The 18,643-nt window shown below is 39.8% G+C and overlaps 2 protein-coding genes across 5 annotated transcripts in view; one reads left to right on the forward strand and one right to left on the reverse strand.

The window, feature by feature from the left end:
- Window positions 1–1,722, reverse strand: part of ccdc191 (coiled-coil domain containing 191) — a 12,465-nt gene extending 10,743 nt beyond the window's left edge. The window contains 2 exon segments of the mRNA XM_029529665.1: window positions 203–241; window positions 1,717–1,722. Coding sequence (XP_029385525.1) covers window positions 203–241; window positions 1,717–1,722 — 45 coding nt within the window.
- The window catches only part of qtrt2 (queuine tRNA-ribosyltransferase accessory subunit 2), a 26,041-nt gene continuing 8,872 nt past the window's right edge, over window positions 1,475–18,643 (forward strand). The window contains exons 1-9 of one of the 4 annotated variants that reach the window (XM_029529563.1): window positions 1,475–1,546; window positions 1,800–2,032; window positions 2,118–2,173; window positions 3,612–3,688; window positions 4,727–4,936; window positions 5,867–6,066; window positions 6,705–6,874; window positions 10,204–10,321; window positions 10,452–10,662. In XM_029529563.1, coding sequence (XP_029385423.1) covers window positions 1,815–2,032; window positions 2,118–2,173; window positions 3,612–3,688; window positions 4,727–4,936; window positions 5,867–6,066; window positions 6,705–6,874; window positions 10,204–10,321; window positions 10,452–10,662 — 1,260 coding nt within the window. In that variant the 5' untranslated portion in view covers window positions 1,475–1,546; window positions 1,800–1,814. Of the gene's footprint in view, window positions 2,033–2,117; window positions 2,174–3,611; window positions 3,689–4,726; window positions 4,937–5,866; window positions 6,067–6,704; window positions 6,875–10,203; window positions 10,322–10,451; window positions 11,302–18,643 lie in introns of those variants that run through there. The other 3 variants (XM_029529562.1, XM_029529564.1, XM_029529565.1) reach the window with 3 other exon arrangements.

An 18,643-nucleotide genomic window follows, 5' to 3' on the forward strand; every position in this document is an offset into this window, starting at 1 on the left:
TTTAAATATAGAAAATTCCTCATTGGGTTGTCAGCAATGCTAAAAAGCAAAGAAAGAGCTACAGGATGCACACTTAATTCTTCAAGTCCTAGTACATGCCATTTTGAAACAAATGAAAACCAAACTAAAACAACATTCTTTTTTTTTTTTTTTTTTTATATTGAACCACAAGAGTAGTTGTTAACTCTCACGTTGGTCTCACCTTCCTCCATCGCTCAATATCATCATGCCTCTCATGGATCTGTTTTTGAAAGAAAACTATTTTCAGGTCAATTTCAAATTATGTAAATCCAAAATACGTTGTGTAAGTGATACCGTTGGGCCTGTAGAAATGCCACTTGAAAATGCCTGAGACAATCTTACAGAGAATTTACAGCAGGCACAGTGTGTAAATAGAAGGATAAGCCAAAGCCTGACATCTACGGATTATGTCCCAGGTAAGATTAGAAATAGCCTTAAATCAAAAGATTACTTCAAAATCATTCCCCAGATGAAGAAAAGTCTGTGTTGGTCTTGCAGTGATTCAGCTATCTCAGGCAGCAGGCGTGTGAGAAAAGCCTTCTGTATGTAATTTCTAGCCAGTCCCCTCACACGAGCCATGACCCCAAAGATGGGGTGTGCATCTTTTTCATTCATAAATCCAATTGGACACTTTTACATTTCTGCTTTCACAACCTCAGGGATTTGGTAACCCTGCGGCAACCGCCCGAAAAGTGAAAATAAAAAGCGTTATGTTTTCTCTTTAGATAATAGAAAGCGTTGAAGAGCGCAGCACTTCGGATTTGTTATATAGGATATGCAGCCACGTTAATATATATGGAGACTTATCAACCTAACATTGATCCGAGAACTGAACATACCTTGTTTGTATTTGTTTTATTCTTGCCGTGGGCCCTCCACTTAAACAGGTGAGGATTATGACCTGGGAAGGTCATTATCTCTGAATTGTAATCGATTTCGTACAGTCCTTATATCTATTACTAACAACATGCAGCAGCCAGAGAGGACTGTTATTCTAAATCTGTGTCGACAAAGAGTATTGAAGTCATCTCAAAGAGCGATGGCAAACCGTGAGAGCCGTATCCATAACCATCATGTTGATGCGCACAGGACTCTGGGCAATGTAGTAAATAAACCATCTTTCTGCCAATATTCTCCCACAAATGAAGCATTTCGGGACTACGCCTCCCACAAGACTTTGTTTGTAGTTCGGGCGTCTCTCCGGTAACCATAGCAACTGTGTTCCCCCTCCACAGACTGTATATCAAAAGTTAAGGTCTAACTTTCAAGAGCTAAAATTATGTTCATTCGGCGAGAAAATGTAAAATAATTATTAAATAACACATTTTGGACACCGTTTTTAATTATGTATGACACATAAGGATGATTTGTTTATAGAAAAAAAGGCACGCACGATGCAACTTTGTAGTTTCTTCAGTCGCCGCGGCTGATGACGACGACATATTTCCGCGACTTGTAGTTCCTGTCAGATAGCGTGTGACTGTGGTAAAACGAGAGATGCTCCCAAAATTTTAAAGGTATACAGGTAAAACCAGAATAGCTTTGAATGTGCAATATTTAGAATTTTGACAATAAGGGGTATTAAACATCTCAACTCGGTCAAGTTTGTAAACACTCGTAACAAGTGAGTGGTAGGTTAGTTAGCTACGTAGCTAATTCACGTGTTTTGTACGAGCGTGGCTAACGTTAGCTCACCGGCATCGTTGCCATTCAAACGGAATACAACAAACATAAGGGGCGGTTATTCAGCAGAGTGGACTTTTTAGTGTCCCATTCAGACTGCAGATACTCGTATGGCTGGCAGCAGGATTAAGCTAGAGCTGTCCCGGGTGGTCCAGGGGGAAAGTCGGCTGGGTGTCCTGAAGGGGCTCGGCAGGACGGGACAGCATTGCTTGGAGGTCCCCGGCTGTCTGCTGTACTCACATCTCGGCACAGTCCCTCACCTCACTCAGGACACTCTTCACACCCTGAAGAACATCCCAGCAGTCACTCAGGTCACTCTGTCGAGTGTGTAAGTAAACGTACACACACACAATTAGACACAGAGACACACATAGAGTCTGACACACACTGTACTCTGTCATTTTGGGCTCCAGAGCAGAGCACCAGGAGGTGTTGCAAGAGTTTAAGGGTGGATTCAAGAAGTTTGCAGGTATGTATATTCAGTCATTTTTTTGTTTTACATTTTCCCCTCTTCTTATACAGAGAACAAAAGAACATGAGTGGAGATGATAAGTCAGTCATCACACCAAAGAGAATAGCATAGTGCTATGACAATTTATTCAGATGCATTGAGCATTGATTCAATTTTATAAACTTTTAAGGTGTTGCATTTTAACAGAGCTTTAGTAACAGCACTAAGCTAAATCAGTGTATTGAAACAATTCCAAAGGAAATGTTTCTATTTGTGCATCACTCTCCGGATTGGGTGTTGTATTATAAAACAGTTTGCATTTAGACTTGGGCTTGATGTTTGCTATTTATAATAACAGAAAATTATCACTTTTTTTTTTTTTTGGTTGGATATTTCTCCATTTATTATTATATTTGACAGTGACAGGTGAGCGACAGGAAAGGTAGGGAGAGAGAGAGGGAAGGGCATGTTAAGGGGCCATGGTTTGATACAAACCCAGTCATTGACATGTGAAATGAGTTGATGAAATGAGTGAAAATCGTGGCAGTTGAAATGTGCTTTATTCAGACTTTGTTCATCCTTTGACTAAAGTACCTTTTTTAATAATTTGATAATTTGCATTTACCAATTGCAATGTGTCAACAACAAGTCAGAGCTCTTCTTCAAACAAAGGTTTGACAATTTTGAACTATTGTTGTTGCTCTTTTGCTCAATGGTGGTTCTTTTACAGTAGTTGTTTTCAAATAAGAAACTGATCAGAGCTTCTCCCAGAATCCAAATCCTGTATGGGTGTGACTAGTAAATGTCCCTATACACAATGAACCTATTTATACTGAGAAGCTCAAAGTTTATAAGTACTATTTCCATTGGTTAAATTGGAAATACTGAAGAACATTGCAGTGCTTCCACCCATACAGTAGGTGGAAATGAATATTAAGAAGCTGATTAACTGCAGGAGTTTATTTAAAAAGGAATGCTGTTCTGGATAATGTTTATATAAATGCCCCAGAAGAGTGACCTCATTCAGCTGTCTTGTACAACAGGAGATATGGTACTAAGCTTTACCCTGCCTCAGACAACAAAATTTGAAATTAGAAATATAATCACTGTCACGTCACTTGGTAACTGTTAGAGGATTACTGCGATGTCTGATTTGTCTCTAAAGTGCAGAAAGGAGGCAGACGTGATTGGATAATTAGAAATAATCACAGCATTTACTGCTATTAGGGCTTTTGTTTTCTTATGTTTTGATCTTCCACTGCATCTGGCCCTTTCTGATAAGGCTCCAAATCATCACTCTCTCCAGACATAGTCAGAGTAGTTGCATGAATATAGCAATAACACATCTCACTCACCTTCCTTTGTTTTGGCCTCTGCTGATTGGGACTCTTGGGTTTTCTTCTTTGTGAGTGAATGATATTTATTGACTTTATTGACTGGGTTTTATTCTCTCCAGGTCTTCATGATACTGTGGTGTACTGCTCACTTCATGACCCTGCTGCCCTCTGCCCGCCAGGTTATACCACGAACAAGGTGAGATTAGGTTTTGGCCTCAAGCCATGCTTGAACATTTTAAGATTCCACCGGTTAGATTTTTGCTGAGAGTTTGATGAGAAGATTTGACACCACACTCATAGAGAGATGTTAAATATTTAAATAAAGCCAGTTAACTTCCTGATACATAGCACGAAGACTGGAAGCAGAGGGAAAGAACCTGGTTAAAAAAAAAAAAACTGCTCACATTTAGTCAGTGATCAACTTATTGTATTTAGCTTCTTTTCCAAAAGGTTTGGATGCTGTAATTAAGGGGTAAAGTAACAGACTATGCTTTCTTCCTTTTTCGCTTCTCGTTGGTAAGAAATTGTTGTTACTTTACTTTACTTTGACAAACAAAATATACCATGTTAATTACTAAGCTTCAAAACTGCCGGCTGAGCTCTTTTCACCTCTGTGCAGTCTTTGAATTGGCTAACTGGCTGCTGTGAGATTGGTATTGACCTTCTTACATAAGTCCAAAGAAGAAACATAAGATTTAGAACGACTGTCTGGGCATTTCATTATCTTTCATATTCATTGTGAGTAAATTCCTAATTTTGCTTTCAATTAGACAGGGAGAATGTCTCCTCATTACTTACAACATGCCACAAGATTATCACATTTTTTAAGTTGCTCTCGGGATCAAGGGGCTCTAGTGAAAAATGGCTGCATTTCAAAGAGGAATTCCTGATTATTCAGCACAATGTAAACAAATATACTCTAATAACTCAGGGCTCCAGATTAATCCCACAGCTATCTTACTCACTTCTTGGTAACATTAAACTTAATACTCACGCCCTTGAAAGCTCCTAAACATTGCAACACTCAAAGAAAGATGACTCCCCAAACTGCTGTAGGACAAATAATTGTAATGGGAGGAATACTTTTTTCATGCTACATCTTTGTAGGGGGGGGGGGGGCTGCCAGCATTGTCCTGTCCCAGTATGAATGAAAGATCACTGAAGTCTTTTTTTTTTTTTTTTTTCACTCAAGGATGTTTTCAAGTGCCTATGTTCCTCCCTTGGTTGTTACTAGACTGTGTCCGTTTGGGGCAGCGGTGGGCGGATAGAGCTGACTGTGGCCAAGTTCATGGCCATTCAGAAGACTATACAGCCAGACTGGTACCAGAGCATGGCAGATGGAGAGACGTGGCAGAGCAACACCTCCCGAAAACGGCTTCGAAAGTCTGTAGATCGAACTCTGGCCCACTTGGATGAGTGTCTGACCATACATCAGAACTCACAGGTAGAGGCACCTTGAACAATTGTTAAACGTGCCATCATTCTCTTACATTGCTGAGTTCAATAAGCTTTATTTTCAGTTATTTCATGCATGGCATGAGTCCACAAGACAATGACTGATGTTTGGCAATTTGGATGTCACAGTGGCTGCTTGACAGCAGTGCCATGAATAGAAACAGTGAGATTAGCAGGAATATGTTATCAGTGGTTACATATATTGTAACTAGTTATATAAGGGCTCAGCATCAAAGCAGCAGTCATGAGAATTTTTTTGACTTGGTGTTCTTTTTTATAATCCCAGTGTAACTTTTAACCTAGTTTACTTCATCTCACGATCAAGAGAGCAGAATGACAAGGATTCATATGGAAAGCACAGTCGATGAAGCGTTGTTAGGGATAATAAGTTTTACGCCTTTACTAAATTAACCTTCAGGGGAGACAACGTATTTCTAACTGTACTGCCCCAGTTTTATGGGACGCACAACTTCGTAAATTTTTATTTTGGAAGTGTGCAAGTGCCATAGTGTGTGTGTCCTTTGTTTTTATGTAATTATATGGTATTTACTACCTTTATGTTGTTAGTTAAATTTGCATATATGCATTTTTTTGTTTCTCACTATGAACCAAATTTCCCCTGAGTGACTTAATGAGTGAACAGCAAAACATAGCTGACAGTGTACTGCAGGTTCTTCTCTCATCAGCTCCTTCTTGTGCCCAAGGTCAGTTCATGCCCTCAGCGTGTCTTTGCAAATTTTTGGCTTTGTCACTGCAAACCTTATCACGCAGTGTTGTTGGAAAATGGAACAATGGTTGGTTTAATAGCCATTTTAAGTTTAAGAAATTTCCTTCAGTCTGACCAGTGGCATCTCTTTCAGTCAGCTGTTTTATTACAAACGCATGCCAGATGTCAATATTACAAACCTCTCATTGTCAGGACTTACAGGGAGTGGAGGTGTTCGGCGTGGTGGAGGGAGGAGACATCCTTGAAGAGAGAGCACGCTCAGCCAGGGAGACGGCTAAGAGACCCGTGGCAGGATTCTGTCTGGATGGCTTCCAGACAGGCTCGATGGACCAGACCCTCAGGACCCAGCTCATCAAGGCCATTGCCAAAGAGCTGCCTGAGGACAAACCCAGGTCAGCACTCCTTGTGACTACATGGGAAATTTGTCTATCAATTACCACTAGAAATTGATTTTTACCCCACATATTACAGTCCAGTGTTTCATTGAAAATGAGTCACTGCACATTGTGTGTGTGTGTGTTTTTGTTTTTAATCCGGTATAGCTGTATCAATGTATTGTTCTCCAAACTAAATCCGCCTCTCCAAGGACCGTTCCACCCTAACACAACTGCCCCGAGGTATTGGAGTAGCTCTGTTTGTAGTGTTTGGTTTGACAGAGCAGACTCGTGAAGAATGGACATCTGTATCTAGGAGTTTGCTGTGAGCTTACTCAAGTCTGCTTGTGAAAGGGGGATCATTTTGATCAAAAGTGGAGTCATTTTCGAATGCCAACTGGACTTGACCTTGACGCCTACAGACAGACTAAGAAAAACTGTTAACTGAAAAAACAGAAATGGCAAAAGCACACAGGTGCACATGTTCTGAAAGAGAAGAGAAAGGCTCGTAGTGTTTGTGTTTGCTTGTTTAGCAATATATTGAAGATGTTTCAGTGTATATCATTAATGTGTATGAATTAAATAATTGTTAATATATTTCCCAGTTTTATGCTATTTTTGTGTTTGTTGACGGTGCATTTGTGTGTGACTCTTAGACTGCTACAGGGTGTGGGGCGACCGGATGAGGTGTTGGCTTGCGTGGAGGCTGGTGTGGACCTATTTGAGGGTTTCTTCCCTTTCCAGGTGACGGAGCGGGGCTGTGCTCTTTCCTTCAGCTTTGACATCTCCCTGGACCCAGAGCGTGCAGGTAGAGCGCCCCCTGCAGGTGTGGTGGATAACTCTACAGAAATGTAACTGTGTTACAACTTTTTTTTTTATTTCAAGTTAGTCCATTTTGTTGAAAATAATAACATTTTTTTGCCTTTCTCCTCTACTTGTGCTCCAGGTTTATCTGGATGTATATGCAGATGTAGTATTGTACTTATGTAGTAATTTGTCAAATTACTACATGCTATACAATACAATACTACATCTGCATTCATTCATGCATACATTACCAACACAGTGATGGGCCAACAATGGAAAGAAATAAGTCAGAGAGGAAAGACAATATATACTTAAATACAAAAAGTACAGAATCACATAAAAGCAGGTATAATCTTCAAATCAAAACACAGGGGCAGTGAAGGAGAGCAAGGTCTGGGGGATATAATGGTATCTGTTAAAACTACTAAGACACTGAGCTGCTGTATTATGAACTAGTTGATGGCTGGAAGGTGACTCTTGGTTCATGTGAGTTGCTTTAACAATCCCATTTATGTTGCATCAAACCCACTCCTACCTTATAAATCAATTGTCAAATATGTAATTAGTGCTCAGCAGTGAGCAGTTTTTTGCCTGAAGTGCATATTTTACCTCTCAATGTAAATATTTTCAGTTATGTGACATTAAAATCAAAGGTTTAGCTCCAAACTTTAAAGGGGCAGAAGTAGAGAAAATGGCTAAAGAAGGCAGCTCTCCCTTACTTATTTTCACAATTTCTAAACCAAACAACCTTTCAGCCACTTTACCTTTTTAAGGGCATGTGTAATGTCAAACATTCCTCTGACAAGATGGAAAACACTGACATTATATGCCTCGAGCAGACTGGCATGTCACTATATAATTTGAAGCATGGGTAGGGGGTCTTTCTTACAAAGTAATAAAAAAACCTGAGTGAAACATGTTAAAGGATTGGAATATGATTCCTCATATTCGTTACTGTGGATAATGGAGTGAGAGGCAAAGGAAAGAGAAAATATTTGCTTAAATAAGCTTAAGTTTGATAAGCACAGATGTATGAATGTTTGATGCTACAGTCACAGTTAACTGATGAAAACGAGCACCACCCTACAGAAGAAGCCCAATAATGAGTCTAGTGGGCGTATGTTTATTTCTGTAGGCGGAGCCTCTGATGTTCAGTTGAAAATGCTCAGAGTTGCTGTTTCTGGTTCATATACCAATGTAAATCTGACCATTGAATGAGCCAGTTTCCACATGATTAATAGGAAAGAAGTTTGTGTCTGTGTGCATGTGTTGGTCATGCCACCCAAAGGATGAGAGATTTATTTTGCGTTAAAATTAGGTGACGACGTAATGGTGATTAAAGTATTACGTGTATGTGTATATATATATATATATATTATCAAGCTGTAGGTCAAGTAATTAGGTAGGCAGAAAATCAGCTCGTGAAATGAAATCAATGGTGAGGCTCAGGAGGTTCTGTAAAGTAACAATTAAGTTCAGGCCAGTGTTTCACATTGTTGTCCTAAGTGGAAAGTGAAAGAAGTGCTATGACAAGAGCTGTGGGAAACGAACTGACTTGGCCCGATGTAGACTTTTGTGCTTCATTAAAAGTTGAGTTAAACTGGTCTAACAGACAGTGCAAACTTTGGAATCAGGTAACATCAAGTGTTAGACAGCACTAATCGATTCTGCACAGGGCGCATAATGGAGTTCAGTGGAGGTGAGAGCAGTGACGGTCAAACCCGAAGAGAAATTCTAATTCCCCATTCAGACAATTTACAAAGCCCTGAGGGGATAGGTGTGGGAAGGGAGGCAACACCAGCACCCAGTTAACGTCATTTGACACATCCGTCCATATGCTAATCTACTCTTCTCCTTCCTTCCCTTTCCTGTCACCCTCTTCCTTTCTCTTCCTACTTAATCTCTTCAACCTTACCTTCACTGGCTGCACTTTGTTCCAAATTGAATCTGACTTTGTGACTTTTTTTTTTTTTTTTTCACCCCTGTTAAATTATTGAGTCATAGATATGCAAATTTTTGAGAGGTAAAAATAGCATGTATATTTTTCCTAACGAGATATGAGCTAAACTGCTGTGGCAGTGCTGGCCAGTTATGACTTGGAGGAAAGACAGCATAAGCTAAAGCAAAATGTCCTACTCTTCCCTGTTGTTGAACCTCTGTGATATTAGTACTTGACAGATTGAGGAGACAGTAACAACTTCTAATCAGAGGGGAAACCGATGAGTTGTAAAGTTCAAAGATAATTGGCCCAGCAAAGAAACAAATATGTTCTGTTTTTGAATGGTCTTATAGCCTTTAGATGTGCATTATCCACTTGTTTTTTAAATGCAATAATCAGTCTAACAGGCATTAAATTTTTGTTTACAATGATTAATTTAATACTCATGAATTTCAAATCGAAAACTCCTGTCTTCTTGAATTCACCGACTGTATTTTCTTTTCTCTGCCATTGCAATGCAGACTTTCTCTGGGACCCAAGTTTTTCTCCCTCCTTTACATCTTAGTAGCTTTGGTAAAGGATCATTTCATCCCTTTTATTCTCATTCTCATCACTTCTTCCTCAAGCTCTATCCCAATCACCCCTCCCCAATAATTGACTTTTTAATAGTTTTCTGCTTTGTTTATACACTCCATTGCTCCCTTCTTCACCCGTTAAAGTTTCCGCTTAACCCATTTTTCTCGCCTTTAATCTCTGCTTGATCTTTTCCTTTGCTAAAGATTAATTTCTTCCTTTTTCCCCCTCTTCCTCTCTATTTCAATTGCCTTGCACTCCTTGATCCCTTGTGTGTGTAGCTGGCCCAGCAGCTTGGTGAGTCGTACTGTGAAAACAACCCCTTGATAAAAGATTGCTCTTCATCAGCTCTGGTTACTCATCTCCTTAGATTAATCAGAATCAGAATTGTCTTTAATGGCCAAGTTTTTGCACACAGACAGTTTGACTCAGGTTCACTTCACTGATATATACTCAAAGAAATATGTGCACAAGAAGATGAAAGTAAAAATATGAGGGACAAGAGATAGACAGAAAGCGACAGAGAGAGAGAAGAATGAAATATAAAATCCATAATATAAAACATATTAACCTAAATATTAATTCACTGTGCCGATTTAATACATTTGCAAATGACCTGAGAGTTAAATAAACCATAATAAGAGACTTGTGGTTAACACTCATCTGAGTGACACTGTCTGTTCATAACCAGTGAGTGATTATACCACACTATAGGACACAATGTCTTAATAGGGTCTTAATAGAGTGCTGCAGATCTGTATGTACAGACTAGTTTTGTGCTAATGGATGAAATTATAGTGTGGAGGATGTGAGATGTGCTTGAATTATTGTTGCAGTGCTAGAGCTGAATGATGATGAGACGTGCAGAGCAGGCGAGGGCCAACCTAACGGGGAGGTCACTGATGGTGATCAAACCCAGATGACATCCTTCGAAATAAATCTGAAAGACAAGAGGTTTGTATCAGCTTTTTAACACCACAAAGGGTTTTTACAGTTGGCCGTACTTGGAGAACTTTTGCTTTGTAGTGAACAGGATATACATTCAGGAATCCCACTTATGATCTGTACTTTTGGACCTCTTCAGGTACCACGATGACTTCAGACCACTGGTTGAGGGGTGTGGCTGCTACTGCTGTGTGAACCACCAGAGGGCATACCTGCACCACCTGCTAGTCACCAATGAGCTGCTGGCTGGAGTCCTGCTCATGATCCACAACACAGCCCACTACATTGGTTTCTTCAGCACCCTTAGAGAGGCTCTGGCCAACGATAAACTGGACCTCCTGAAGAGACGGGTACTTGGGGAGAAAGGGGGCAAACAGAGAGAAAAGTTTGAAATGGACAAATCAGAAAAATGAAAGGATTGATCTCTCACCTCCTCCAAAGGATTACTGAAATTACTATCAAGGGTATCAAAGGTCTTCTCCATCTAGTTAGAAGATGAACTCTGCTGCTGCAGAGACCTTGACACTGGGCCACGCCCTATAATGCTAAAGTCATGCCCCTGAATCCACGTTCAAAGGAGGAGGGATTAAAAGAGAAAAGAGCTGATAAGATGATGTTGAGATGTTGAGTCTTGTGTCCTGGTTTCACATATGGAAGACGGCTCCTGAAGCTTGTGAATTGATCTGTGCAGATAGGGTCAGGCTGAAGAGGAACAGGGGCTGGATAAGAAGTCAAGATACATTTGCATAAAAAAAGGCATGTGATGTGGTGGATTATCGACTACAACCAACTCCCAGTGTCCCTTCTGCTGTGGCCTGATTGCAGGTCAGCAGATGACTAATGTCCTCTGGACTCATTGACACAGCATAGACCGGAGGGAGAGTTAAGGTGACCAGGGACAAAATTTTACCAGAATAGATATAAACACGTCCTGTATATAATAAGATTTTAGGCTTTGTTTTGTGATTTTTTTTTTTTGTCCTTCCAAGTAAAATTATTTGCTTTTATCAAGATTTTCTCATTTTCCATGAATTTGATTCGCTCGAATCTCCTCAATACCCTGTCATATAAGTGTAGTTTAAAACTTGACTGACTAACCAGCATGTATGAGGAGATGCACGTCATCATTAAACTAGTCCATATGCAGCTCGGACCAGGCGCTGTCTCTCATGGGTTCCAGTGAGGTTAACTGGAGGTTTGAGCTGACAGCTCCACCATTCCTGCTGCTGGGAAAGAATAAAGATCAGGTAAAGATGCAGGTCCCTTCTGCCTCCCACGCAGTGTTGGAGGAAGGAAGGAAGCATTTTGGAAGGTGAAGGGATATAATTGAGTGCTAGACCGTGCAGATGACTGAGGGGGGGAAAGAGGCAGACTGAGTGAGAAAGGACACTGTGACAGATTCATGGAACAGCAATGAGGATTGTGTGTTACCATAACCACATCAAGCCGTATAAAGAAGTAAGAGAATTTGCTGACTGATTTGCAATAAGTGGGCACGGAGTATAAAGGCTTCAGAAATAGCAGTTTGGAAAGATGAAAAGTTGAAACTTTATTCATGCCTGGGGGTGGAGTGGGGGTGGGGGTGAACACTGAAACAGGCAGTGACCTTTAAAATATATTTATTTTAAAGTTTAATGGGCTCACAGTAGACAAAAGTGAGTTTGGAAAAGATAAAGTCAATCCCCCAGATTTTCCAGTAAAAAACTAAAAAAGAAATTAGAAAAAAAAATCCTTTCCCCAGATAACTGCTATTTGTTCAGGAACTGTTTCATTGGAGGTGTTTAGTTGCTGACACAAAAAGCTTCTTTGCTGCTCAGCTCACTGCTGTTTTTAGCCCTTGAGTTTGTAAATTGGTCTTCGCCAAAGCAGAGGAAAGAGAAAGTGTGTGAATAAGAAGAGGAGCTTAGGAGGAGCTGTACTTTATCCTGATTGTCAATAGTTTTTCAGTATCAGATTCATTTTTCAGCTCTGGTGTGAATGTTTATTTTCATATACAACCATTAAATGTTGTAATAATTAGGCTCCTTTAAAGCTGTCTCTTTGGAAAGTTCAGGGCAGATACTCCTCAGAAATAAAGAGCGTATTTTAAAGTGTCCAAGATAATAAATCTAACTAAATTTTGTAAATGCAAGTTTCACCTGTATGAGAGCAGGCTCGTTCCCATCTTAGCCTGGCATTTATTATGTTAAGTTAAGGAGTGAGTTGAGGCTATAGGTTTGACAGAGCACTTTAAGATAATGTGCCATGACACCCTGATAGGTCTCGCTATTGTGTGAGACGATGAGTTGAATTAATTAATTAGACTGGAACTGGCACTGCCACAAGGGTTATCAATTAAGGTTGCAAGAAAAAAAAAAAAAAATCTCAAAGTCTGCAATGAAAAATTGCATAGTCATTCACATTACACACATTAGCATTCACTTGTTATTGTTTTCGTGGCTATTTTGCAAATGAAAGTGCAATAATTGCTGTGCTTTTCATTCAAAAATGTTCAAAAAAAAATATTTCCTGCCACTTTGTTTTTGACACTGGTTCAGGTAGAAAACAGTCGCTTTATCAAACAGTTTTCACAGAAAATATCTTCACTGTCAGAACACAACACTAATGAGTGCAGTCAAAATGAACCAAAACTTAAAAGTTACGAATCATAAAACCCAAACAATGAGCTGAATATACTAGTTTTTTTTTTTTTTTTTAAATCACGTGACCTATTTCACATAAAAATCTTCCATGAGATGAAAATATTATATAAGGCTCCTTTGGTGCAGCTTCAAGGGCCTTTCACAGAACGTTGGTTATGGAGATACTCCTTGAACTGCTGACCTGCGATATTTTCTCCAAATGTCAATACATGGCTGATGCCATTATTGTGGTTGTTAATGACACTTTGACTATTGGATGAGATTCAAGCAGAAAATTGCTATAAAATGCCACTTAAGTATGACGTCATTTCCATCAGGATTTAGCTTTTTGGTTTGAAGCAGCTACAGTGCTGTGTTGCCTCCCTGATAGTCTTAACAGGGTGGTTTTTATTGGCCTCGCTTCAGTCACTGAGTCAAACATTTCTGACATCAAAACAAAAAAGTGATATGCATATGAAGGCTTATTAGGAGTTTTTCTAGATTGAAATGCTACGTTTGTGAGCATCCAGAGTAGCAGAGAAGCAAACAGAATGAAAGAAAATATATGTAATGACATCATAGATATGCTAAATAATCTAAATAATTTAGTATCAGGTGTTCCTCAATAGTTTTCAAATAGGGCTCCAATATTGCACCCCACGTTGCACAGTCATGTAGTAGGTTTTGAACTCATTGGTTGTTCTCATCCACTTTGTCATTTGTGCTAAGTGACACTGGGCACGAGTTCCATATGAAAACCATCTGAATGACGGTCAGCAGGGAGCCCTCAGAGCGCATTTCAACCACTTATCTAGATGGAGGGTGCTATTCTGGCTGGATCACTGCAATTCTCTTTTCTGTCCCCCCATGTTCCTGGACCTCACGTTTATTTTGCACTTCACGTGGCAGCTGGATTGTTATCTGCGTGGAGAAGGATGAGCTCAACTCCTCTCCCCAAGCAACAGGAAGTCCTATAGAGCCAGTTGTTAGAGGGCCAGCGGGAGTTATCACGGAGGAAATGTTGGCTTGAGAGGTTTCTATCAGTGAAGGGCTTTGTTCAGCAGTACAGCATCAAGAGTCATCACAGTATCAGCCTCTGTCACTTTGAGAAACAAGTGTCAATAATACAGACGCTGCAGAAGCTTAACTCTTCAAAGCATCAATGTCTAAATTGTTGAGTAATCCTTCCACAACCACGAACAGCCAGGAGGCAGGGGACTGGACCCTCTGAGATCTGTGTCTTCCATGGTTAACAACTGTTGGAAGAATACACAAGCTGCAACGACAAAAAGGCCACCAAGAGGCGCTCTTTCAGTCTGGGTGTCTCACTCTTTGGGCTCTTTGTTTGATAGCCTAAGTTCTCTCTTAACCTTAATTATTGACACCAAGTCACAAATGATTAGGGAAGTCATAAACTGGCACATGGCGGGTCCCTCGGTGGTTGTTATGGTAACTCATTGACCACCAGCAAAAGCAGCCATCATTCCCACACTCTCTGCCGGCCGTAAATGATTGCTCACTAAATAGGAGGCCAAATGCCTTATTGCCTCCCTGATGTATTTCAGCATTCATTTACACACATAAATCATCAGCTGACAACCCGCTAAATCGCCGGGGAGCTTCTCCCTCTGTTGGACCTCCTGAGCGAATATTTTATCAGGGCTGCAACTCCGTGCAGCATAATGTATTAGTGTAGGTTCAAGTAGTCTGCTGAAATATACAGAACAGGTCAAAGTATATTAAAGCTCCAGACTTATTGGTTAACACACTTTGTGACTTTTGCGCTCTGGTGTCATATGTAAAATGAACAGGATGTGATGTGAAAATAGAAAAGAAAGAGTAGTTCTCTTTTCTTAAGTGTTCTCAAACATCTTTTTCATGGTTATCACACTTTAATATTTCGTAAAAAAAATATTTCTTGGTGCCAGTACGCTCACAACAACACAGTGTGTTATTTGTACACACAAGATGTTGTGGTTGTGTGAAATTAAGAGATACCATGGTTAGTTTTTCATTTCAATGCTAAAATGTGAAAGTAAAATTTTTGGCTGAGCCCTCATACAGTCATGTGTTTCTCTTATGATATTGATTGTGTTATTAGAAATGAATGTGCTCTTGTTGCCAGTTGAAGAAGCCCACTGTTCTCCTGTTTGTGGTTACAGATTTCAGGGGCTCCGCGTGGTACAGACTTGATCGATCATTTCAGTGCATTGGTGGGGGCACATAGTACAAATCCTGCTCTAGCAAGAGAAAGTGTAAAATGGATTATTACCCAGTAATATTTTGAACCTACTGTGCCTTGATATATTGATGTCATCACTGAATTACAACAACTATTGTATTACTGCTTGCATTACTGTTGTGCAGTAATAACATGGAGACGTTCCTACTATGCTAATACGTAGATGTTTAAGTGTAAAGTTTCAATCTTATTTTTTGCGGCTAACAGTTTTCCACATTCCAAAGTATTGGAATTTAAAAATGTAAAAATTGACCTTGTGATGGTGATTAATGAAAAGTAAGGGCTGGAACAGTTTTAGTGTTTGTGCTTTGGGGAACACTAATGTCTGTATCAAAATTTGAATACAATATGCCAACATTTAACCGGCATTATTTTAACCCCATGAAATGTCAGAGGACCACTAAAGTTTTTAGTATTCATCTTCCGGTCACCATGGACATCGCAATCCCTCCACTGGCTGTTGAGATATTTTAGTCTGAGATCAAAGTTGTGGCCACCGATAAATATTACATTCCCCAGAGTCATGCTGTCAAGAGAGTGAATTCCTAAAGTTTATTGTTCTGACCATGGTGATGGTTCCGCTCTGTTATTTATTTCATGAATTGACTTCAACATTGAATGATATTTGGTCCACTAATCCAATGAAAAATAGATTCACTTTCAAGTTAATCACATCACTGTTACATTACATTCTGTCCAGCATGCAGATACTCAGTTCACAATCACAACAAACACAGAAAACACAGAAAAGCAACAGATCTTCAAATTTGAGAGTTTCTAAACAAATTCACTTTCTATTTTCTATTACATTAATTAACTTTTTTTTAACAGTTTTAACTGTTTTTTTTCCCCCAAACTCTGAACTCTGCATGCATGCACACCAAAGTCAATGAAATAACCTTTTACTTGAGGTTGAGGTTGGCTGGGTCAAACTAAACTCAAATTATTTTGGAAGCATTGTTTTATTATTTGCAAAAGATGCTCTGTCCACTTCTGTTAAGAAGTGGTTGAACCCTTTTGATAATATTATACAATGCTTTTTCTGGATAGCAGCACGATACACTCAGGGACAAAAGCGTAACAACCATTTTTCGTGCATGGAACTTTTTAATTGTGGGCATGAAGGTCCAGCTGCACATGAATTCAGTTTCTAAAGGCATAATTCATAACAACTGTTACATGAGGGTGCATGTCTCTTTTAAAATAAATGCTTTTAATTTTTCTGTTAAATTGGGATGATGAATAAGGACCCTTAATATTCAGAAGGATGGATGAACTGGCGCTTTGTTTGTTTCTGTGTTTCACTAATGCAGGCTTTTTGTTTTATTATTGCTGTGCTGCCCTAGAGGTCACAGGAAGTTGAACGAAAGGTTGGCTGAGCTCAGTTTTGTAAGACTGTGGACAGATGAAAAGGCCATGTAGGATTTGACCTTTACTGATGAGCGTCATCGGTTAGGATGAGAAAAGTGGGGAGGGAATGTCTCATTCAGCATAATTTAAGATGTGGGCTTTTTGCAGATATGGAAGAGGGGAGTGATGCATGAGTGAGCAGAGGGAGTGTTAGGGAATTTACATTTTCTGTCAGTAGTAACGTTTCAGGGAGCTGGCCTGATGTCATTTTCTGTGCGTTTACGGCTGATTGTGTGCCCTGCATAGTCAGTAATGATTAATAGATTCATTTTTTTCTTCCAAGAGAGTTGCCAAAATGTCCTTAAAGATCCTGAGGGGCAATTTCTACAGAACAGTTGAAGCAGCTATACAGTATATGATTTCCAGTGTCCAGTGTCCAGTTCTCATGTGGTGGAAATTCCAAAATTTTGTCATTTGTGTATTATAAATGTTTTCCTGTTGAAGGGAAAAAAAATGTGGATTAAATTAATGCCACGCCTAGACACAAGTCTGAATCAGAACACGCAGCGTTAATGAGAAGTATGTCATGAGCTTTATGTGAGTTCAGAGTAGAAACAGATGATTTGCCTGTGAACACTGTGCTTATATATTCTCAGCTACTTTGTCACTGATGAGAGATTAAGGAGTGACGTCACTGGCAATCAGGGTGAAATCAATAGATTTGATTTTGCGTTCTGTTCTCAAGAGTGTGACTCAACATCTTGATAAGCTCACAGGGAAGCCTTGATTAAATTGCGATCAGATTCTCAGAGGGTTTGGTTGTTCCTTAAACCTGTGAAGTAAATCATCAGTAGAGGTTTGCCTCCCTCCAAACATACCATGTGAGTGCTATTCCTAATGGTGCAAACTTTAAAATTCAACATCCTATTATGTTTTTATATCCCCCTGAAAAACATTTTCTCTGATTTGAAAGGCTAGGAGGATATTCACAATGAACTGGAAGAAATAAGGACACATGGGAATGATGGGGTGGCAGAAAAATGAAAGTCGACAGCAGCCTTTGAGAGTGCAGGGACAAGTAAAGTGAATTTAGAGAGAACTGAAGAGTGTGCAAAGAAATTTGCTCATTCCTGCTCTTAAAGAGGATGTTCTCTTTCATCTCACCTACAAAAATGGAGATTGCCATCAGCAGAGAATCAGAAGTTCATCTGCATTTGAGGGAACATCAAAAGCAGATACGCTTCTTGATCTTAAAGCCACATCTGCTGCGCAGCATTGAATAGACACCGCACAAACAGTGGGTTTTAAGCAGAGTTCTCCTTTAAAGATCCCCTCTGGACACAATTTAGAACATATAAAAGGACCCTGCATAGAGCAGTAGTTTGTTTATAATGGACTTTCCACAAATAAAATTACACTAACAAAACAACTAAAAACTTCTTTGCACATCTATTGAGAGTTCCCATCGATGAATATTTGAATATGCAGCTGCCTCGGGGGTTCCTGTTCGAACCCAGCACTGCTGTTGTGCTTATAGCGCTCTGAACTCCAGAACTGGCAGCAGGAGCCATGTCAGCTAACAGAAGCCAAGCTGATGCACCTTTGCGCTCAGAAATGAATGCATTTCTGGGAATCTGTGTTACAGAATGAAATGCAGCCTTGTTGTCTCAGTTGACTCTTCTTGGCTGCCTCCAAACTCTGAACTGAACTGCAAATATCTGTGGATATCAAAAGGCTTCAAATTCCTTTCTGGAGTCAAAGCTGTGACTTTGTAAAGGCAGATTGATTCAATCTGCTCAGTAATAGCAGCTGCTAGCAGCAAGTTTACAATATCAGAGCCACCCAGGAAATATATTGCAAAAAGATTGATTACTTTTGAGACCTTGTGTAGTAAAATAAATAATCTGACTTCCTCTTGCAGTTGTAACCCCAGGACAGTTTGCAGGGACAGCATCCGGTTTCAGAATTAACTTGCTAGCTGATAAAATCACATTTTTTCCTTGAAAAACAAGCGGAGGGAGGCCTGTGGCTCAAACCACTTGACACAAGCTGTCTCCAACGTCACTGACAAATCAGCTTTTGGACCATGACTGGCTGCCTGCCACCACTGGAGGTGTT

This window comes from Echeneis naucrates, chromosome 20 (genome assembly GCF_900963305.1).
Source record: "Echeneis naucrates chromosome 20, fEcheNa1.1, whole genome shotgun sequence".
In the NCBI taxonomy this organism is placed as follows: Eukaryota; Metazoa; Chordata; class Actinopteri; order Carangiformes; family Echeneidae; genus Echeneis; species Echeneis naucrates.